The sequence below is a fragment of the Danio rerio genome, chromosome 7 (assembly GCF_049306965.1).
Source record: "Danio rerio strain Tuebingen ecotype United States chromosome 7, GRCz12tu, whole genome shotgun sequence".
In the NCBI taxonomy this organism is placed as follows: Eukaryota; Metazoa; Chordata; class Actinopteri; order Cypriniformes; family Danionidae; genus Danio; species Danio rerio.
The window spans coordinates 42,562,853-42,586,987 of NC_133182.1; the positions used below are offsets into that span (position 1 = coordinate 42,562,853).

Here is a 24,135-nt window from a genome sequence, read left to right on the forward strand (position 1 = left end):
GTTTTATTCAATTGTACGTTAATTTTGACACTCCGGTTTTTCAGCAATGTTTAAACTTTACAGTAATTTGACTTTTATAGATAAGAATGCAAAGATGTATTGTTCATTTGATACAGAGCTTTTAATTATCATTTATAAGGGATTTATAAAGCATAAATTGTCCACACTTTAGATCACCAAACTGGATGAAGTTGAGATAATAAAGCATTTATTAACATACAAATGAACTGTTAGCATATGCCTGAATAATTATACATAAATGTTGATTTGAATAGTTTATTAATCATTTACTAACTCATTTAGATTTTTAAAAACCCCAACTACTCTTAAATACAAATGCATTAAAAATAATGTGGTACTCAATTTAGTCATGAAAAATCAAGCATTTTAAATGTGTTTGTAAGTAAAGAATCCAGCATTTGCGTCTGCAGTTATAAACTGCTTGCCAACGTCTATTAATGTAAAGTTAATGTTTTAACAAATAATAAATTAACTATTTGCTAATGCTTAATAGATGATTCATAAAGTGTTACCAACCATTTTTTTCTCCAATGTGTTTTTCACATGTGTTTTGAGTAGTTAGAGAGCACTTATTATGTTTACATGCTCTCTAAAAATGTTGGTTTAATTCAACCTATTTTTGGGTAAAATATAGAATAACCAGTTGCTGGGTAAAAAAAAAAAAAAAAAAAATTGACGTTTTTACTATTGTTTTAGAATTTCTGTGAGAAAATGACTAGGAATAATAAACGTCAGAAAACGGTCAAACTACTTACTCTACAAATAAGTGTGTCCATGACTATACAGACAAAGCAGAATAATCTAATAAGAACATATCAGTTTGCAACATCAAGCTGCATAACAAGCTGTTTTCAACATCTAAAAATAAATGGAAGTGAATGAGACTGGAAGTCTCTAGCCAAAAAGATTCAAATGGCTACTACTTTACCACAATAATTCCAATCATAAAGACAGCAAGTATTAACCTCTAATAGATCTAAAAAATGTACTTCATAAAAAACAATGTACTTCAAATATGTAGATTAAGTGGCTCATGAGACACCAACTGTAAGTTTGTGCTGCGAGTAATGCCAGGAAAACCTTTCTCCAGTGTAGAAGTATTTTATTACCCAATGTAGAAACTGTGTTGAAATTCTTTGAATTAAGAATCAGAAAACTTCCTGTGTTTTCTACCAAATTGTCCTGTCAACTTCCTTGTGAATATACCTGTTCAATTTAAAACCAGGCTCATGAACTGAAAGTGTTCAAACTGACAGACAAAAAGAAAAACCAGCCCCCTGTTTCATAGACTTCTTTAAAAAAGGTTAGTTTCCCTAAATAATTCTCTGATTAATTACTTGCCCTAATGTCAGAACATGTAAGAAACCTGAGAGCTCTCTGATCCTCTATATAAAGTGTATTGTGGTACTTTGTATTGCCATAAGTAAAGGCATTAGTACACATCCACTATGACCAAACATGGAAGATATTGGTGAACAAGAAGTTGTTGTCTTAAGATAGACGTCAGTAATGTTCTTTTCTAAGGCACATTTATTAAAATTATTTAAATTTCCTAAATGAACCTAGCTGTAAAACCAGATCTTGTTGTTAAAAAAATACTGTATTTCATCCATTTGCCAAATCAAGTATGTCATACTGTCTCTCTCCAATAATTTACTTGCTCTTTTTACATCTTGGTATCATAATGGTCTAAATTTGAAGAAAGAATACAAAAAAAAAACAAAAAAAACTCGAGTGACCAAAAAACAAAACAAAAAAAAAACTAAGCCATAATATTAAGTCTGAAAGAGTGACAGAAAACGGCCTCCCTCCATGAGTTCCCATGTACAGTTAGCAACGTGTGAGGCTTGCTTTCCAGAGTGACAGATTGCAGAAGTGAGGGAAAAGCGAGCACTGGCTTGAACAAAGCACGCAGATGTTCCTCATTGCGGCTCATCTGCATTCTAATAAATGAACAGGAATGCAATCAGCTGCCATAGTTCTCCGTCTCTGCCTATAGTCAACACACACCACACACACTACAGCGCAGTCTGTGTGTGTTTAGAGCGTGCAATCACAGAAAATTACAGCACCTGGCCTCTCCCCTCCTCTCTTGTACTCTCCTGATACCCGTTGCCTGCTCGTTCAGACTTCTTTTTCTCTCTGTTGAGTTGCAGCTCACAGGGGATGTATAAATATGTGCATTTCTGACACAGAAGATAAAAAGGGGCAAGTGGGTGTTTTACACATGGCAAAAGATAAAAGGGCTGCAGATACTGGGATGTAAATGTAGAACGGGTGAAAAAACTGCAAGTCTTCAACATATAACATGCCTGTGATAAGACTCTTTTCATGTTCTGCTTAAGATTTATGTTAAAACACACATGGCCTTGAGGACTTGGCAGCACAAAAATGGAAATAAATTGTTTATTTACTTCTCTGAAGATGAAATAACTGAGAGCTTCCCCGGCAATATGTAAACCGCTGGGTATAGAGAGAGGGAAAGGTAATTGCATTAGGACACAGCTTACATTCCCACAATTCCTCCAGAGGACAATAAATAAGGCAAGTTGATAAAATGCACTGGTGCAGTCACCTACTCACTCAGTGCTTGGTGGATTGGGAGTGTTTGTTGATTGTATAGATGTAAACAGGGAGTACACAATTTTTACGCAGATGTGCAATGAAAAATTCACACCAGATATGCTCATATATTTGACTAATTAATTTACTAATTAAGTAATTATACCACTTGTAATCTTGCTGCACAAAATGAAAATTATTAAAACCATTTGCTTAAAGAAAGCATCTAGGTTTGAGGTATATTTACTTCAGCCTGATTGTAAACATTTGTTCTGTCTGGATGTGCTTAAATTCACATTAAGGACACATTCTGTCGAATGACCTACATGCACACTTTACTGGGCAAAATTGGGATAATGGGCAAGAATCTAGCCATAGTAATCAGTTTATGCTCTAAGCCATTTACTTCTTTACCTTTATAAAGGAAAACAGGTTAATGCATTACATTGTTGGCTTATTAAGGTAATATTGGCATATTATATAATAACATATATTGTAAATGCACTCAGTAATTCACAGCTATATCGTTCATTGCAATTATCACTAGTTTTCTTCATAAACAGCAGATTCAAAGAGCATAATTGGTAAAATATTGTAAACGGTGTACCTGTAAAAACCTGTTTTTTTCACTGTTGGATCATCAGTTTGTTTTCTCATTTAAACAGAAGACAACTTCTATATTTTGGGCTGCGGAATGGCAGTTAATAACATATATATTTGGTTTGCAGCTGACTGTCTGAAGAAAAACACTTCTCAGAGTAATATAATGTGTATGAACATATGGACTGTTATAGATTCAGCTGTGATTTATGTGACAGTCAAACTCTAGCTTAGTGCTTTTAAATACAGTACCATTTGGGCTGTTTATACTGCCGGTTGCTTAATGCATCGAAGCATCTGTGGCCTGTCTCAGAAGTATATTGGCTCAAAAGAACTAATATGTTTAGAAGAGACGGGAAGGTCCTAATTTACAATTGCAGCCCTAGCCCAAGCAACAAAATAAATAACTACTCCCCAAATTGAAACGAACTCCTCTTTTTAAACCAATACTAAAATAAAGCATTCTGTAATGATAAAAGAAATTGTGATCAATTATTGCCCTATGTGCACTCTGCAGTTATATGTTCTCCAATTTTTTTTTCTTGTTGTTATTGATACGTGTGGCTGTAAAATGAACTGCAGCCAGCAAAATACAGCTTTCATGCTCTTGTTATCATCACATTTTCTATTTTCCTGGAAAAACTTTTCAAATCCTTCATTCAAAAAATAAGTACAGTATACGCTTTCATAAACATCTCAGGAAGTAGATTTGTCACGGTACTAAAATTTCAGTATTTAGTACCAATACCAGTGAAAATACACCAAATTCACTACGAAAAATACATTTAAACAACAATTAAATAAACACATTATAATAAACTGTATTTTAAGTCATTTTAAGTATATATATATATATATATACATACATACATACATATATATATATATATATATATATATATATATATATATATACATATATATATATATATATATATATAATTGTTATTATTATTATTTATTTATTTATTTTTGATAAACTGGCTGCGATATTTAGTTGAACACCAGATTCAGTCAATGTGAAAAAAAAGGACTTTGTTTTTTTTTTTTGCCCATAGTTAGGGGTTGTTTTAATTTGTAAAACATAGAGATCCATAATAAAAACAAAACAGTAAACCTTTTTAAAATAAAGCAAGCACAGGCTACAAAATGTACTCTCTGTCTTTTGAACTGCTACCTTTCTTCATGCAGTTGACAGAAGAACTGGCATGTGATAACTAAATAAGTCAAAATGTAGGGGATGTAAAGGGATTTTTAAATATAAAATATGCATATGTGTACATTTAAAACTTAGCTCAGGCCATTTCTGCATCTGAATATATGTGTTTTCAGAGAGAGTGACAAGTGTTTGTGTGCTTCAATGCTGCACATTTTAGTGCAGAATAGAACAGCGATTAAACACAGTAACACTATTTGTGGCTCATATTGTATATTCATATTGTGGCTTTCCTCCTATTTTCAGGTCCTCTGTATTACTGCAACTTAAAAACCCTGGTGCCATATTGGTTTTTGTTTTGACACATATGACTTGAAACACCGGGTTTTGTGACAACACAATTAGAAAGTTGAACAAGGTCTTAATTTATTCTTTTTACATAATTAGTACATAAATATTCAGCTTTAACATATTAAAGGTTACAGTCAAATGCTCATTAATTTTAATAATGGTATTTAAAAAGAATATTTCCAATGTTTCTAACATAGATAAAAACAAAAAAAAAACGTCTTGAGCATTTAATGAGCATTATTTCTGAAGGATGTGCACTGGAGACTAGAGTAATGACAGTACAGAAATAATAAAGACCAGAGTAGGTTGTAACGCATTCCACAGTAACATGTTACTGTATTCTAACTTCATTTTTGAGAAAGGCAGTTGTAACATACACTGGGATGCTTATTGAACGCTGGGGACCCAATGCTGCTGTTTAATCTATTTTGCAGATGACGAAGGGGGAGACAGGGAGTAAATTCCTTCCTCCCAGCTTTTGCAAACCCAATCACATTCCAAAACACCCTCCAGATTCAAAGAAAAGAACGGCTAGAACTCAAAACTCACTCCAAATAATATGTAATCTGTGTTTGCAATCTATATGCTCTGCCCTATAGCAAAAGTAGCTAAAATAGTATATGCATGCACTAATAATGTCCTTTTTGGGTCTTATATACTATAGAAATGCATAGACGCTATCTAACGTGTTTAGAGTGTCATGTTTAGTATCATTACGTTTCTCCTGCTATTTTCGCTTTCATGTTTTGGGGGGGTATGCTGTTGTTTGTTGTTGTATTTGCACTGTCAGTATTTTGCACTGTCGTATTTGCACTGTCTGTATTTTGCACTGTTGTTGTATTTTGCACTGTCTGGAGGCAGCCCCTAAGCTTTTCACTCATCACAGCACACGTGCTGCTGATGATTTGACAATAAAAGTGATTTGATTTAATTTGATTTACAAAACATGGTGCTGAGTGCATGATAATAACTTATAAGGCTTGCATTCTTTAATGCTCAGAGTTAAAGTCTGTCTGTATGTTCAGGGAGGATCCTCATTATGCATATGAGTGGCCCAGAGACAAAGGAAATCTCCCTCTCAAACTTTGCCCAGAAATCATTGGTCAGTCAGTAGAGAAAAGGTGTGAATTGACCCATAGATAAAACCCATCTACTTCCCACATTCTGCGCAACAATCCTGCAGCAGAAAGGTCTCGGCAGAAGGTTTCCGCAGAAGTGCCCCTGATGGGGCAGACTGTGCTTTTGTACCCATGTGACTCGCCTGAGTCCACATTTCTTATTTTCCAAAAAATTAAACTCAGTTTAAAGTTTGCGTCTTGCGTATCCTCCAATCTGCGTCGCAACCTCCACGCTTTAAGAACTGACTTCTTGAAAGACTCCATCTTCCATGCATCAGAGAAACTCGCACAATGAGCAAAAGAGACAGACCCACTAAATCCAAGTATTTAGTTGTATATTAATAATGTACCTCTTTATCAAAAAAGTGTTTTTAAAATTTTGGTGGTCCTTAATAGTCGTGTGGAACTGAGCGAGATTTGCCATTCTATTATCTAAACTCTTTATTTCCTTGCTTTCTTTTTTATGTTTTTGTTGTAATGTGTTGTACATGTGTTTGTTATATGTCAGACTAGTCAATAAATTACGCTATAACCACGTTGGCTTATCTTTGTTTTGTCTCACAGAAAAACAGAAATGGTCACTTTAACAATAGACCCCTGCTACAAGCTTATTAAGTTTACTAAAACTTCTGAACTATTCATCTACTACACAAGAAGTAGTTATAATTCCCTTTCTAAAAAAATAAACAAATACAGAGTCCACTCAAACGAGCGGGCAAAGTCATTTTATATTTATTTAGTTAAATTAACTATAAGTAAATTTTGAATATGCATAATAATTAAATACTTGTTATTTTTATTCATTAATATTCATAAATTAAGCTAATTTCGCTACACAGTAATGGAACGAATTACATTTTAAATTTGTGCAATTTGATTATAGCTACTAAAGACAGTGTAATTGCGTTACTTAAGTAACAAATATAGTTTAAGAAGAAAAAAATGTTTCTTGTAGATAATGTTTTCCGCTGCAACGTCAGTTATTAAGCATGTGCTTTTAAATAGCTGGAGAACAAGAGCTGAAATGGCTGCTGTTGAGAGTGTTTGCTTCTTCAAATGGAAATACAGACATTACTTTGATTTCACTGAGCGCAAAAATAAAAATATTGCTATAAAATGCAGTATGTCCAGTCTCTAAAGAACTTTCGACTGATTTTAACTCGACCAGCAAATTGTTCAGAACAGCAAAGCCTTCTATGACAAAACGCGTCAACAAGGAGGACACTGGCACCTAAAAACACGGCAGTCCATCTCAGCCTAAACAGGCTAAATTGAATTTTTGTGCAGGATCAGGAGTGAAGGTGCTTTATCTTGTAAATGTGAAGAGAAGTGTTGGTGCTTATGAGGCCATTCACGTATCGCGTCTTTTGTACACTCAAGTTTGTTATTTCCAATGGAAGCGCATGGCCTGCGCACACATATTTAGAGCATTTTTCCAGGCCCGCAACAAGAACTGACCGATCAAGCTTCATATTTTGTATGGAATATAAACATTTTAGTCACCTAATTACCACAGACAAATACAGAACACCCAAACACTGCAGTGCTTTTGCATACTATGGATGTTAGTGGTAAAAGGTATCCAGTTTCCTTCATGTCTTCTTTTGTGTTAAAAAAGACAAATAGGCTTGGAACAAGTGCATTTTTTTTTCGTAAATGCTTTAAGTCTTTTGAATATATCAAGCTGCTGTGTTCAACCTATTGTAATGTTTTTCAGTGAATATTAAATGACTGAAAGAGCTGCAGTTTCTTTTGTATTTTTATAAGTATTTTGTATGTAAGTATGTTTTTAAAGTAACTTCAAAGTAAAAAAAAAATATTGATCTGATTAGTTTTTACATAAAGAAATTAGTGATGTAATGAGATTACAACTTTCCAGTAGTAGTCAGTAACTTGTAATCTATTACTTTTTTTAAAGTTACTAACCCAACACTTGATAAAGACACAAACCACATTTGTAAAAAATGGATACTATTGGTCTATAGTGACAGACTAACTGAAAGAAGAACCACGAGAAATCACAAGTCTGCCATAATTGACAGGAAGACAGTATAATCTTCAGACTTTTAAAAGTAGCCTTTATTACACTGGATAGTCAATTTCTATAAAACATAACATTTATATTGTGCATAAAAATCAATTCCACCTCTCACTCACACAAACACAAGTGGCTATTTATTTTGAAAGGGGCACAAGCATCTTGGGAGCACTTTGTCACTGCAGTAAACCACCTAGAGTGCCTCTCTCCTCAGAGCCAGCTTACAGCGCTCTAATTAAACAGCACATCTACAGGAAAGAGAGAAACGCAGTGCGCTAACAAGCATGAGGACGGGAGATTTAGAGACTCTGGGTCAGTCTCATCCTGGTTTTAATCTGACACTGATAGAATGATCCTCGCATGCTGTTACACTGAGGAAGCTAATCTGTGCGTTTGAGCTAGAAGAGATCTCTGCTTCTCCTTTAATTAAAACGCAGCAGGCAGGATTAAATGGCATCGTGGCTGCTTTCTAGTGGACGCATTTGGCTTTGAAAATGTCAGCCCTCCAAATGTCAGCCACCCGGAAGCTCTACCGCTGCTACGGCAGCCAAGCTGGCCAAACGCTTAGAATGAGCTAAAGTATATGGACTTAAAACTATATCACAAAATTTGCTGGTTTTTACTGAGATACCGAGTATAATCTCTACAACAATTCATATGTATCCACCAAAAAAAAAGCTTCATCTTTTTTTTTTTACAAAGATTTTTGTCTAGTTTCTAGTTCAAATATTTTAAACTCCTTAAACCAGGAAGCATTTTCAAACATAAATACTGCTGTTTTTATTTCTTTTATTAAGAAATAATATGCCAAAATGAAGTAAGTTTTTAATAATAGAGTTTTGACAATCTGAAAGTGGGTTAAGCAAAATAATCTTGCCTTTCCTTTTGACATTGGCAGAGTATTTTACTTATTTTAAGGAAAAAACTCACTTATTTTTGACATATTCTTTCTTAAGTAGTATTTTTTGCTTGTCTAGAAATTCTTAGATTTTTGGACAAGAAACAAAACAAAAATCTAAGTAAGACAAGCCCTATTTTGTGTGGAAATGAAACAAATGAAAAACTCACTCAATATTGGCATATTATTTCTTAAAAGAAGTAAATATGTTTTGCTTGTCTAAAAAATACTTCTTGATTTAACAATGGTTAGATATTTGGACTAGAAACAAGCCAAAAATTCTAAGTAAAAATGCATTTTTTGCAGTAAGCACACATTATGAAATATCAGTTTGATCCATACTGAAAGCTAGAGATCACCCTCATGCATATCACTGAAGAAATCATGATACACGGACACTGGAGAGTTTAAAGCTGCAAGGATCGGTCGATCTTGCTCGTCTGTGTTTGTACTCGGTGAAGATCGGTGAACTAATGATCTTCACAGCCAATCACAGTCATTTTTGTTGCGCACTGGTGGATACTATGGCAAATCAGCGGTGTTGCATTCAACAGGGCTTAAATGTTAGCAGGAAATTGACTTTTTTTATTTTAGTACTGAAATTCAGTATCATGACAAGTCTAATATAGTAAAAGAATCAGTTTATTAGCTTGAGGTTGATAAATGTTATAAAACTTGTGTTTGGGAAAGAAAACGTTAGTTAACTATTGCCATTTCCCTTAACTTAGCTGAAAATGAGGTCTGATATGTGAAGTTTCATAAACTAATTTCGAGAGGAGCACGTGATATGATTGAGCACAGCTGGCCACTCATTTGTAATCAGTAATAATCCAATCCGAGTGATCCTAGCCTACTATAAATGGATCACTCCCTAACTTTTCCCCTATCTTCATTTTGGAAGACCAAAAGCCAAGAACGCGCAACTGCAATCGAAGCTTGACAAACCAACAAACCAACAAACCAACAAACCAACAAACCAACCAACCAACCAACCAACCAGCAAACAACAAACAAGCAAGCAATCAAGCCAGCCGCCAGCAGTCTAACAACCTTGCATCCAACAAATAAATCGACATAATGGAACCAACAAGCAACAACAACAACGCCTTAACCACCAGCGGGAGCTCCGCTCTCCCCGAGACGCCTGCCGCGGCACAACGCTACACAGCCCCGCAAACAAAGGAACCCGAAGCCGATGCCCCTGTGAGAGGCCGCAGGCCAATCCGCGCCGCAACTACACAACGCCGCCAGATTTCTCCGTCTCCAATAACACCAAGCCGTCACCTACCTTCACCAGCTTCCTCGTATGCCTCCGCCAGATCATCATCTCACGTCTCCAACAAGATTACCATCCCTGAGCTCCGGAAAAACCTCTCAGATGCAGGAATCCACATACCTCCACGATGCAATAAAGCTGATCTCCTGAAACTCTACTCCGCTATCGCTCCTCAATCCCCGCCCACCATGGACGCCGCAAGATCTTCCCGGTCACGTCACGCTCCACAAACCACGCCCACCACGGACAATGCAAGATCCTCCCGCTCTCGCCACGCCCCCTATCCTCAACATTCTACTTCACAGACTGAACTTTCTCACCCAGGACAATCAAAGAAAGCCACCCAGAAAAGTTCAACTACCAGCAAGAAAGCATCAAGACCACACATTCAAGAAAGCCGGACCACCCCAGCCATATCATTTCAACATACAGAAACACCTCTCGCCAATATTTCCACTATATCACATGCTAAAAAGCCTTTCACCACCTCTCTCAATTGGCCTCCAGCTCCACACTCTAGCTCCACCCCTAGCCCCCCATTACACACCACTGCCATCAGTCATTCTCATTCTCAGCCCCCCATACCTAATCTCCCTCATACATCTACACAGCTCATTCATACCACCTCTAGCTCCATTCACAACGCTCAACCTCTCTCTAACCCCTTTACTCTCTCTAGCATTCCCCCCTATAACCCCCCCCCTTCCCTTCACCAAGCACTCACTCACTCACTCTTCCAGCACTGATGCAGCTCAACATCCCACTGTCCCTTCACAAATTTCTTCATCACACCCCCCGTACACCCTTTTCACAGCCAACCCCCTCCCAGTGCCACACAACGCTACAGTCCTGGAACCACCACCCGTCTCGAATGCTGCAAAAAACCTCATTTTATCAGAGATTTCGGCAGTTGGCCCCAGAAGCGGATCCACATCCTACTCCCATCCCTCCATATTCAGAGATGATATTGCCCTGAATCATCCCATGCATAACTTACATCAAGCATCCATCTCCCTCATTCTAGAAGCAGTAGCCCCTAGAACTATACAGACTTATCTCACAGCATGGAGCGCTTTCAAAAAGTTCCACACCCAATACAACACAAGTTTTCCCAATTTTTCCCTCCTCACCATTACATCTTTTATCACATACCTACACACTTCCAAAAACATTCAAGCTAGCACTATTAAGAGTTACTTAAGCGGGATTAATTTCTTTCACAAATTGATACATGGCTCCCCAGCTGAATCAATTTCTAACCCCCAAACAGGCCTTCTTATTAAAGGCATCCAGAAAGTACATCCCTCCCCCCCAGACCCTAGGCTTCCCATTACACAAAGAGTCCTCTCCAAATGCATTTCTACCCTCCGCAAAGGTTATATTTCCACAAATACAGATCGCACTCTGGATGCCATGTTTAATCTGGCTTTTTTTGGATTTCTTAGATGCTCTGAATTCACCATAACTTCTAAATTTGATCCATACATTCACCCTACCATCTCAGACCTTACTTTGTTAGATGAGGGAACTCTTTCTTTCCTCATAAAACAAAGCAAAACAGACCAGACACGCAAGGGTCATTTCATCTATATATTCGACCTCCCCTCACCCACACTTCCATTTCAAACACTCAAGGCCTTTCTACTCTTTAGGAAAACACAGAACCCGAGCCCTTTTTCCCCCTTATTTGTAGATGACTCTAATCGCCCAGCATCACGTTTCTGGTTTCAAAGACACCTCAAGGCAGTTCTCAGTCTCTCAGGCTTTCCCTCAGATTCATACTCCAGTCACTCATTTAGGATAGGGGCAGCCACCACAGCATCTCAAAAAGGGCTCTCACAACAACAGATTCAGACTCTGGGAAGATGGTCATCCGATGCCTTCAAAACATACATCCGTCTCAGCCACAGGCACCTTAGAGATGCCCAGAGGACTCTCGCCAGTCATCAACCTACTTCTATCCAAGGGCGAGGGCATGACCCAGCCACCTTCCCTTCCTCTTTTCCTTCCTTCTAGACTGAGTACCATCAGTTTTCTCCCCCAACAACATAGTATTGGAGTTCATCCAAGCCCACTTGTCACCCCGCCACCCCGGCCATTTTCTGCAGGAATCTTCACAGCCCCTTCCTGTTTCCTGACTCCTGCCAGACCCTGCCCCCCCCCTAAGCTCTGACTTCCGCAGAAGTGTTACCCCGAGCTACGACCCCCGCAGGGGTCGTCTCACCGCCCCTTCCAGGCCTTAGCAATCTTCTTATATATATATATCTATATACACCCGTACATAGATATATATTTATAATAGCGCTGTCACTCCCCCGCTCCATCTCCTAACGGAGTGTTCCTCGAGCACCTAACTCATCCCGTCACCCTCTAACAGGAGTCTTCACCGCCCAAATCCTCTTTCACAAACTCCTGATAGAGAAGGCCAGCTTGCCCTGTTCCCCGGGCGCCGACCCCCGCAGGGGTCAGTCACTGCCCCCCCCAGGCCACTGAAACTCATTATATATATATATCTATGGACTTTGTTTATAGATATATATTTATATAGAGCGCTGCCACTCCCCGCTCTATCTCCAATTGGAGTGTTCCTCGAGCATCAACTCCAGCAGGAGTTCGCCAACTGCCAATCACCCTCTAGCAGAAATCTCCACCGCCCAAATCATTAATCACGATTTCTGCTGGAGATGGCAAATTAAACAAAAATTGCTGCACCCAACTCCCGCAGCGTCCATTCTGAATCTCAGAAATCTCTTGATCACCCCCTCCAGGCCTTAGATTACCCCATTATATATTTATATATATGTATATACTCTCATATATGCATATATATATTTATATATAGCGCTGTCACTCCCCGCTCTATCTCCATTCGGAGTGTTCCTCGAGCATTTTCTTGACTCTTTACGAGCCAACCCCGCCCACCCCTTCTGGCCCACCTTCACTAGTATCCCCCAAGCCCTTCCCCCCGCTCAGGCTCCAACTAGAGTCTGTTCAAACTTTGCTACATCTGGAGCCCCCTACTCTTTCTTCTGTTCTTTAAATCACTATATCCAGCAGCCGGATATAGTAAAAAACTTTCTAGCCTTTGGGGGTAGTATTCTTCGAAATACGCGGCTGCTGTCCCGAGTCAAAGGCATTTTTTGGGGAAATATCGAGACCTTCCTGATCTCGGATCCTCTGATATGCTTATTGACCGGGCGGGAGCCCTGGGCTCAAACATCTCCGAGCTCAGGGTTCTCTCCCGGGACAGCATGCCAAACCTGCTATAATGCTAAGCATATCTAAGTGTGAACTCTTGAAGTGAAGTTTCATAAACTAATTTCGAGAGGAGCACGTGATATGATTGAGCACAGCTGGCCACTCATTTGTAATCAGTAATAATCCAATCCGAGTGATCCTAGCCTACTATAAATGGATCACTCCCTAACTTTTCCCCTATCTTCATTTTGGAAGAATCCCCCCTTCCACCCCATCTCCCCCTTTCTTTCCCTCTTCTAAAAGGGGGAAATATCGAGACCTTCCTGATCTCGGATCCTCTGATATGCTTATTGACCGGGCGGGAGCCCTGGGCTCAAACATCTCCGAGCTCAGGGTTCTCTCCCGGGACAGCATGCCAAACCTGCTATAATGCTAAGCATATCTAAGTGTGAACTCTTGAACTCTTTTTATTTTCACTATCCATTTAGATCAGACCTTCGGGTCACTCGGAAGGTGATGAAATTATAAATTTGTGTTGCTTTCTCTTCGCTGATAAGATATACAGCCAGGTTTACAATCCTGTGTGACTCAGGCGATACTTCTGGGGTTTTTCCCAGGTTTAATCCTCAATTTCAGTTTTTAAAGGTTGCCACGTGAAATCTGTCAACTGTTGTAGATAGCTGAGTAAAGCCACATTCACACTACCAGCTATACTCAGTGACAAAGTGAGAAATGACCATTCATTTCAAAGAAGAGTTTGCAACTTCCTGCAATCTCTGGTGACACAAGTGACCATTAGTGGCTGGATAAGGGGTTGTGTCCAGCGATGCAACAAATCTGAGAATCCTTTAACTTCAAGCAAATGAAGAGTGACTTCCACAAAGTAACAGCCAATACGAGCATCAGTAGAGCACACATGATAATTTCTCAACCCTTGCAGAAGCGGTTGTATTCTCAGTACTGTAGACCTACACACACCACCATTTGATGCAGATAAATAGGCTCAAAGACCAAAAATATTGCCAGAGCATCTGTTTTCTGTTCTTCCTTGTAATTAACTGTTTTACGCAAATATTCCATACTTCATGTTTTCCCTCTACAATGTTTATTTTCAGCGGCAAGAAAACTTATTTGCAGTCAATGAATATCATCATAAACGTTTCCTTAGTGACCTCAAGGTGACAACGCCTACTAGCAACTTCAATAACCACCCAGAGTTAAAGGCAGCTACAAAGTTGTGTGAATAGGTGTGTGAATGAGGCTTAAAAAGATCAAAATGCTTAAACTGATCAACCATGAAACCAAAATAACTGATTTATTTTCCTTCAGCTTTCGGTCCCTTATTTATCAGGGGTCGCCACTGGTAAACACCAATACAATCAAGCACTCATAAATTACGACCAATTTGTTTTACCCATGTCACCAATACCACATGTCTTTGGACTTGTGGTGGAAATCGGAGCTCCTGGCCAAAACAGGGAGAACGTTCAAACTCAACATAGAAATGCCAATTGACTGGGACTAAGCAGTGACCTTCTTGCAGTGAGGAGGTGACAGAGCTAACCACTGACCACAGCGCTGCCCCTTGGCATTTTATACGAATTAAAAGATAGTTCCTTTCTTTGTTCTTTTTCAATATTTTACATGAAATCTGAGAGCTTCCTCACAAAAAAATTTAACAAAATATTCTCTGTGACATCACTGGTTCAACTACAATCAAACGAAGCTCAAAGAAAGCTTTTGTTTGCCAAAAAAACTGTACAGTTTACAACTGTAAAAACTGTACAAAAAACTTTTTTTACAGGATGATTTTTTTTTTACAGAACGATTACAGATGAAGCACTGAAGTCATATGGAATGTTGACAATATTTTTTGATCCTATTCAAGACTTTACATCTTGAGACTGTTGCTGTGTATGGAGGATGAGGGAGCTCTCAAATTTTATCTAAAATATCTTGATTTGTGTCCTAAAAATGAACAAAGGTCTCAGAGGATTGGGACAGCATGAGGTTGAGCAATTAATAACTAGTAACTGTTAACTTTAACACTGTATAGACCAGGGGTTGCCAAACTTTTCAGCCTGCATCCCCCAAAATAGCAATGTCAGTGACTGACTGAAGTTTGTTATAAATATACAAATGTTGTGCACACAACTATAGACATGTATAAACATGAGCATACTGACAAGACAAAACACATACTGACAAAAACAGTCAAATAACCATGTAATTTTTGAAGTCATTTACTAATTTTATTTAATATTCACCTCAAATATTTTATTTTTTTATTTATTAGAGTGCCATAAAAGTTGTCAGAAAGTTTAAATTGGCTCCGTAAAATCGATCTGCTGCAGCTGACACTATTGCTGTGTGGTTAATCTGAATAGGGGTTGCAATAAAATGGAAAGAAAATGTAAAAGCCGATGGATTTTTATATGTATGTTGTTTTTGTCGTTTCATTAATGTAACTATTAACTATCTTCTGTGGGTTATGAATACAATATGGTAATTCTAATAGTTTAAGGAAATTTATTTGAGTTTTGGAAATCACCAAGTGGCCCCGTGCCATAGTACTGCTACTCCCCAGGGGGTCCCGACCCCTACTTTGGAAACTACTGGTATACACTACTAAAAAAAAGTATGAAGTCTTCCTTAATCTCTGATATCAAAGCAGATCTGCCAACAATTAGACATTATTTTAAACACTTAACTGATGTTCTAAATGAATTTGAAGTAAATGTACTGTATGCCAGCAAAATGCCATTATTTGTAAACAGTTCGTAAACACACACACAAATCCTTATCATTCACATGCTACTGTAGTACATTTATTCATTGCACAAACTGATTTTCTCATCACTTTTACAGCCCTAACCAAACCATCCCCAGACTGTATTTCAGATTGTCAGTTTTATTGTTATTATTGCAGGAGGACTAGAATACTGACTGATATATCCCAAACGATAAGACATTACCCATCACTACTAAATGACACACATCTAATACTCACCGATGACTTTCACGAAATACGCGTCGGCCTCAAAGTTGTTCTTCAAAGCGTGGATGACGAGTTCTTCTTTCCCTTCCACCTTGCTGAGCACGATCATATCTAATATACCCTGCAAATGAGAAATCAGAAACAATGTATCGAGCCCATTGAATCTCTCCCGTCTGATGAGCACTCATATCCTTAATGGACTCCAGCAAGCTATTACACTTCTTATCAGGCCTTCTCTGCGGTCTATCGGTCTCGTTCTTAAGAAGATGGCTGCGCGGGGGCTCCTGTTCAGATAGCATCCTAATACTGTGCTAATGATGACTAGCTGGAATGCTAACAGAATGAGACATGCGCGTGCTGTTTGTTTAATGAGCCTTTAGCTCCATTAGTTATGTAAGCATGAGGGAATTCGAGGTAATTGGCTATATTGTGATTACGATGGGGAGAAGGTTGCGATACAGATGGAGAGAAAGGGGTCGAGGGAGGGAAGGAGTGAATCATAGAGGAAAAGGAAAGGAGAGATGATGGTGAAATCGCATGTGCACATCGATGCTCGAGGGCTGTCTGAGATTTTAAGGTGACTGAAGGAAAACACAAACAAATGCAGACTCTCCAACATGCAAACATTTGTGACGCATCACGCATGTGTTTCTTATGCTTTGCTCACACTCATGCAATGCTCTATTTACTTAATGACCTGTTTCCACTGAGTGGTATGGTACAGTACGAAATGATACAGTTTAGCATGCTTTTATGGCCATTTCCATTGTCAAAAGGTACCTAAAAGCGAACTGTACTGTACCACTTTTTGGGTACCCTTTCTACTATGAACTATTGTCTTCCCCTTTTGGACTTTTGTTAACTCAGAATGACAGAATAACTTTCTACCAAGAGGTTACATGTGCTGGAGAAGATTAAAGATACAAATAGGAGGTTACTGTGGGCTATATGTTGTTTTTGAACCCAAGGACTAAATGTATACGGTAGTTTTTCTGTGATTGGTAACATATCAGAGACTGTAAGGGCCTGTATGTGTTCATATTTGTTGCATTTATAACGTAATTGTAATTTCTAATTGCAGATGTTACAGTAGGCTATTTTTTACCATCAATCTGTAGTTATAATCAAATCATGTTCATAGAAAGATTAGTCCTGAACATTTTTACACAAGTATTTATGTGTATAAAGCATCTGTTTTGTGAGAAGCGCTTCTTATGTCATTTGTGAACGACCCGTAACGTATAACTTTACTTTGACATTTCCTTAAGCGAGAATGACATCGACTGAAACTTTCTATCGTACACCACACCCACCAAAAGAGTACCATTGGTGACCCCCACCAACCCGTACTGTACTGTACCACTCAGTGGAAATGAGCCAATAGATGTGAGAGATAGAAGCAATAGAGTGAGTAGTTCAATGAACTAATTGTAATAGTGTAATAACGTACATAAAAAGGTTGCTAAGTAAAATAAATAATAAATGACAATACTAAAGTTTGGTTTTAATATGATTTCTAATGATATGAGAGAAAATGCACATTCATTTAGCAACAAATGAGCTATAAAATTTGCAGATTTGAGTCCCGGTCCCGACAGGAATTATAGGTAGGGGCTAGGGCTGGGCGATTCATGGAAAAGTAAATGGCAATCAACATTCAGAACCTATAATTGATCAAATTTTTTCAGGTCAATTTTTTCAATTACTTTCCCCACCATGTGTGAAGTCATGTGACCCTGCTCTGTTCAGGCTGATTTAAACTTCTGCGTCAAACACACGGGTGTGGTCCGGTGCAGCCTTTGCACGCAACACTACATGTCGCACATTTGCACAATGAAGCAGATTAAAAAAGCCGCACCAGAGATGCCTAGAGACGGCATATTTGCCATTACATTAAAGTTATTATTTACTTTAAAATATCTGTTTAAAATGTTAAAAATGTTTAAAATATTATTTACAGCATATACAAAAGTTATTTTATTTATAAGAAATACTGCTTATTTTATACTTTTAATATAAAAAACATTAAAAATAATAAATTTTGTTTCCAAAAGTGCAAGTTATTTATTTAAGACTGCTTGTTTTAGGCAATGTGTGTTTTAATTTCAGTTTTTTTAACATTAGTAGTAGACAGTGTGTGTTTTCTTTAATTGTTTTAAAATCAATGAATGCACCCTTCATTCAAAAATCTCTCACTTGTAATATGTGAGAATATTTACTGTACAAAGCTTGTCATCAAACTATGAAGGCAAACGAAAAAAATAAAATAAAACAAAAAATAATTGTTTATTAATTGCAATAGAGTTAAAATGTTCAATTAATCAAGATTTTGATTTTAGGCCAAGTGTGCCCTAGTGTGGGAAGTGAATAACCCTCCACACTCCTCCACCCACAATACCACAGCTGAGTCCCTTGAGCAAAGCACCAAACTCCCAACTGCTAAATGCTGTGAAATTTATTACATTAATGCACACAACATTGATTATAGCTAGGGATGGGCAGTATTTATGATACAAGTATTTCAAACTAATTTTATAAAAAAGTACTTTTTTACAAAATCCTTTAATTTCTTATATTTTATGTATTTTTTAAATACTGTAATTACTTTGTAAGGAGTCTACATGATGACATTATCAAAATGTAGCCTCAGATCGATGCTTTCTCAATTATTTGCCTATAGGCTTGAGATCAGAGCAAAAATTGATTAAGGTGGTGCTTAATGCTTGGAGTATGGATGGAAGTTATGAACACATTACAAAAATAACTGACAAATGGAATGGGTATATTTGAGTGCAACAAGTCAAGGCAAGTCTTTGCTTAAGAAATGAAATGGAATAAAGCTCAGTCCTTAATAACAGGATATGGAGCGTTCAGAACATAATTATTCTCAGTATCAGTGCTGCAGGTGAAAATGCAGATGAACTTTAGAATAATTAAACACTTAAAGATTGTGTACTGATGTTTACTAAAAGGGTAAACTGAGACTCTTCCAGTTAAAGGAGTAAACTGCACATATGATATCAGTTTTAGATGAATTGCTGATGTAGATGCCAAGAAAATAGGACAAACAACTGAAAAATAAGTCATACAGTGGCTGACTTCAACTTGCCTAGAGAAAAGCTGTTATCAAACATAGTTTACTTCACTAATTTAGTTTAATGGTGAAGGGATTGACCCAATATGCCTATTGACAGAAGGTTTGTGAAGAGATGTTATGCATGTAAAAGTATTTTGTAATATTTTTAAAATACAAAGCATACTATTTTATTTTGATACATGTTGTGGCGGCTGTATTATTTGTAGTTTATTTTAATACATGTAAAATCGAGGTATTTGGAATCTTATTTTAAAATACATTTCTATGTATTTATGCGCATGACTGCTTATAGTAAAAACTGTTTCTTAAGTAGCAAATCTGCAATGATAATGGCTGTGAAAAATCTACAATAAATAGCATTTTTAAATACAGCAGAAATGAAAAAATGTCAAATTTTATTAGTGTTAATATTTTAATTATTACCCGCATTAATCAAATCTACATTGTTTCAGGACATTAACCCATAGTGTATAGACAGATACTTGCCATTAGACAAAAACCAGAGACATTCATAAGAGTGCTTGTGTAGAATGAACAGTCCAAATCAATGAGTCTGATCAAAGGACATGGAGAAATCAATAATCTATAACAAACCCTGAGAACCAGTGAGATGCACATAGCTCAAGGGTAGAGAGACTGAAATGCCCTCAGGGAAGCTCCACGTTTGACTACTAAGAGCAGAAAGCAAGCAGGGAAAACCTCGAACCATGAGCATCGAATAATGATCATCAGAAACAGTGTAGTAAATTACCTTCTATCAAAAGACAAGCGAGAATAAAAAGAAAACTGAAGAAAAGCACAGGTCACGGACACTAGAACCTTAAAGTCTATGTCTTTTTTTCTTTTTCATTCTTTTATAACCTGTTTTAACACATTTTAATATGTTTTTATCTGTTTTTAATCACTTATTCTTTGTTTTTATTTATTGTTGTTTATGTAAAGAACTTTGAATTGCCACTGTGTATGAAATGTGCTATATAAATAGACTTTCCTTGCCTTGCCTATTCATACACAATTTGAAGATTAGTAAAATGTTTTGGCAAAATAACAATGTAAAATATATGTTAATATTTGCAGATTATGAAGGGTTTTTTTCAACTGCGATAACATATCAATCAAAATAAAATAAAATATTTAATTAGACAAGTTTTAGTCGTGTGTTTGAAAGCATTGTTGACAGAGGTTGTGTACTTGTCAGTGTTTTTTAAATACTACAGCAATGTTAATTAATATATTTTATATTATACACTACTTGACAAATGTCTTGTCATCAATCCCAGTTGTCAGAGCAACAAATAATACCTTGACTTCTAGTAGATCATTTAAAAAAGTGGCAGAAGGTAGATTTTTCAAATGAATCATCTGTTGAACTTCATCCCAATAATCACAAATACTGCAGAAGACCTACAAGAACCCGCAAGGACCCAAGATTCTCACAAGAATCAGTCAAGTTTTGTAAAGGAAAAATCATGGTTTGGGGTTATATTCAGTTTGGTGGCATGCAAGAGATCTGCAGAGTGGATGGCAACATCAACAGCAGGAGGTATCAAAACATTTGTTCTGCCCATTACATTACAAACCACAAGAGAGGGCAAATTTCTTTAGCAGGATAGCGCTCCTTCTTATACTTCAGCCTCTACATTAAAGTTCCTGAAAGTAAATAAGGTAAAGGTGCTCCAGAATTGGCCAGCCCAGTCACCAGACATGAACATTATTAAGCATATCTGGAATAAGATGAAGGAGGAGACATTGAAGATGAATCCAAAGAATCTTGATAAACTCTGGGAGTCCTGCAAGAACACTTTCTTTGCCATTCCAGATGACTTTATTAATAAGTTAGTAGAGTCATTGCAGAGATGTATGGATGCAGTCCTCATGAGCTCATGGGAGTCAAACACAATATTAATTATTTTATTTACTGCATCATGACTTTATCTTCTATACTGTTCATTATTTCTAGACTTTAGTCTCAGCAAAGTCAGAACTTATTGTCGTAATTAAATCATTCAAAATTAAGGCATGATCATATTTTATTTTGGTAAAATAAGTGTAATCTAGAGGCCTTTGCCTTTCATATAAGCCACTTACGATACCGAATGATCAACTAGAAGTCAAGTTATTATTTGTTGTTCCTGAAACTTGGATGGACGACAAGACTTTTGTCGGGTAGTGTAGTATTTTTATATTCTTTTCTAGATGTTGATGCTGTTTGTATTATAAAATCTTAATTAATTCTACATTTTTTAAATTCAAGCCTTCGATGTAATGCTTTATTTAGAGTTTTCATTTTAGTAATGGTTTATACATTTATAAATAAATTGAATTATTACTATATATCAATTAATTTAATACTTTTCCTTGTTAAAAACAACACAGGCTAAATAACATCAGATTTCAGACCACAAGACTACAGAGACTACACCTCTATTGAATGGCAGAGCGTTAAGCATAAGAAGGAAATGTAAAGCCTGTAGTTCTCTGCTCTCAATGTCAAAAGAGGAGAGCGCCTGTGTCACACCACTGGGGCAACATTACAGTCAGAGTAAATCAGATAATGACTAAAGCTCGGTATAATGCGGGTCACTGACATCAATGAGATGAAGAAAGAGCGATCGGGGACAGAGAAAAGAGAGGGAGACTGAAGCAGCAGCAGCACTTTAATTAAAACGCCAAAAGCAAGGGGGAAAAGGCCAACACTTACGTCCTCATAGATGTCAAAAAAAGTGGCCACAACAGCCCTGGGGATTGCACTGAGGTCCGACTGCTCCCAATGCACACGAAACATGCGTTCAGCCTCCTGACAGCTCGCGTCGTTACAAGCCACGTTCTCCAGCAGGAACGCCTGCTGCTGTGAACTGTGGACAGAGAAGAAGAAAAAACAGAGAAACGACTGTTAATGTTGATCTGAGGAACACAATGCTAAAAAGTGTGCAAAGACACCGTGTCATGTTGAATTTAACCCTTGCTAATTAAGTTTGCAAGCATATAGCAAACCACTGAACTCTGACCAATTAAAGAGCATGCCTGAGCACTAAACACTTCTTCAATTACAATTTTATCTGCATACATGCGCACACACACACACACACACACACACACACACACACACACACACACACTGTGTAATAAAGTAGAGGAGCACAGAACACGATGAATCAGTGAGACTGGAGAAATAGGCTGAAACTTGCGCACTGAACTTTCGATCCCTAAATAAAAAAGGCAATTAAGCAGAACCTATTCCTCCCCATAATTCTGTGCTGAGTGTGGGGGAGGTGGAACTGGGAGACAGCAGTGAATTATGAAATGAGATGCTTTTCTGCATTGCTCAACAACCCATCTGTCTGTTCTATGCTTTATTCAGGACTCCTTTTCCCTGCCTCTATTCCGCTGCCTTTTCTCCCCGTAGTCCGACACTTAGCATGTGACACTTCTCAGAACGACACCAATTTCAACATGAGTGTGCGTGAGGCTAAATATAGAAACGGTATGAAGGTGTTCCTTCAGTTTCTTCCTTCTGTTGTTTCTCCTTGGTTGTAGAAGAGGGAAATGTGTGGAAAACATACATTTGAAGGTGGAACATTTCCACAAAAACACTCCGGTTGAGCTACATCAAAAGACTGAGGTATAAAAACAATGTTCAACCTTCAAAGTAGAGCTCTATCGACTGCAGCAAACTGCTGATTACCACAGGCAATAATTGACTTGCCCTTCAGTTTATAAACACAAACAAGACATTTGTTTACAGTGTCTATACAAAAAAATATATAGTTCAAAAGTTTGGTATGTTTTTGTAATAATCTGTTGTGTTCACAAAGTAAGGAAGTTTGTTTTCACCACTGAATAACAGTTACAGAACAAACAATAAAGCCCAATAGATGCACACATTGAAAGGCAAACTAGATGTGAAACTGTTGTGTGTTGACTAAAGTGATTTTACATATCTTAACCTGTAAGACCTCTTCTAGTCTGTTTTCTCAGTTAAGGGAACCAAATTGTGGAACGATTCACCTGTTAGCCTAAAATTAGAAAGCAATCTAAATGTTTTTAGTAGTGTACTTAAAAAGTTGTAAAAAACAAAACAGCAGTGTTTACACAAATAGTTTACTATACGTTTGTTGATCATGTCGCCTTATAGCAACTTTATGTAAAGAATTATAATGTTTATGTGTTTATATTGTGTTTTAATGTTTATAATAGTGGATATGTATCTGTTTTATTTCCATTTTAGGTCAGGCCTGTGGACAGGTGTTGAGAATTGGCAAGTCTGCTAAAACACTTAAACAAATGCATTCGGTTGTCCAGTGTAATGTCCATGTCAAAATAATAATAATAAAAAAAAAATAAATAAATAAAAAATGTGACGTGTTTAGCGCAATTTGTTACTATTTTCAGACCAGCGCAACCCTAATTTTTAGGTTTTGTGCCACGTTGTTTAAATAGCAAATCCATTTGCACCACTATGTGGATTCATGGGTCTGTCTATCTAAAAAGGAGGTGTGTTAAGGTGCATTGTTGGCACGTTGCTATTTTGAGGAACTGAAATAGATTGTGTAGTTGCCAACTGAAAGCTGGTCTAAAATCCAGCGCAGAGTGTGTTAGTTATTTGCCTATGCAGATCCAAAACGTGACACATTGCTTAATACACACAGGATGTACAGCAACACACACATATCTTTACAAATGAAAAAAATCAAAGTATCAAAATTTTACAAAAAATATACATATATATTAAAATACAATAAATATAAAAACTCCTGCCTCCATGCCTTCTTAATGTCATGGGCATTTCCAGTTTAATCATGACAATTTGCGTTTGTATAAT

General features: G+C 37.2%; 1 protein-coding gene across 3 annotated transcripts in view; it reads right to left on the reverse strand.

The window, feature by feature from the left end:
- Window positions 1–24,135, reverse strand: part of itfg1 (integrin alpha FG-GAP repeat containing 1) — a 228,834-nt gene that overhangs the window by 67,678 nt on the left and 137,021 nt on the right. For all 3 annotated transcript variants that reach the window (XR_012383480.1, XR_012383481.1, XM_073908876.1), the window contains exons 11-12: window positions 22,015–22,168; window positions 16,229–16,337 (exon numbers count right to left, since the gene is read on the reverse strand). Coding sequence is in view for 1 of the 3 variants with exons in the window: in XM_073908876.1 (XP_073764977.1) it covers window positions 16,229–16,337; window positions 22,015–22,168 (263 nt within the window). In the remaining 2 variants the exon portion in view is untranslated. The remainder of the gene's footprint in view (window positions 1–16,228; window positions 16,338–22,014; window positions 22,169–24,135) is intronic.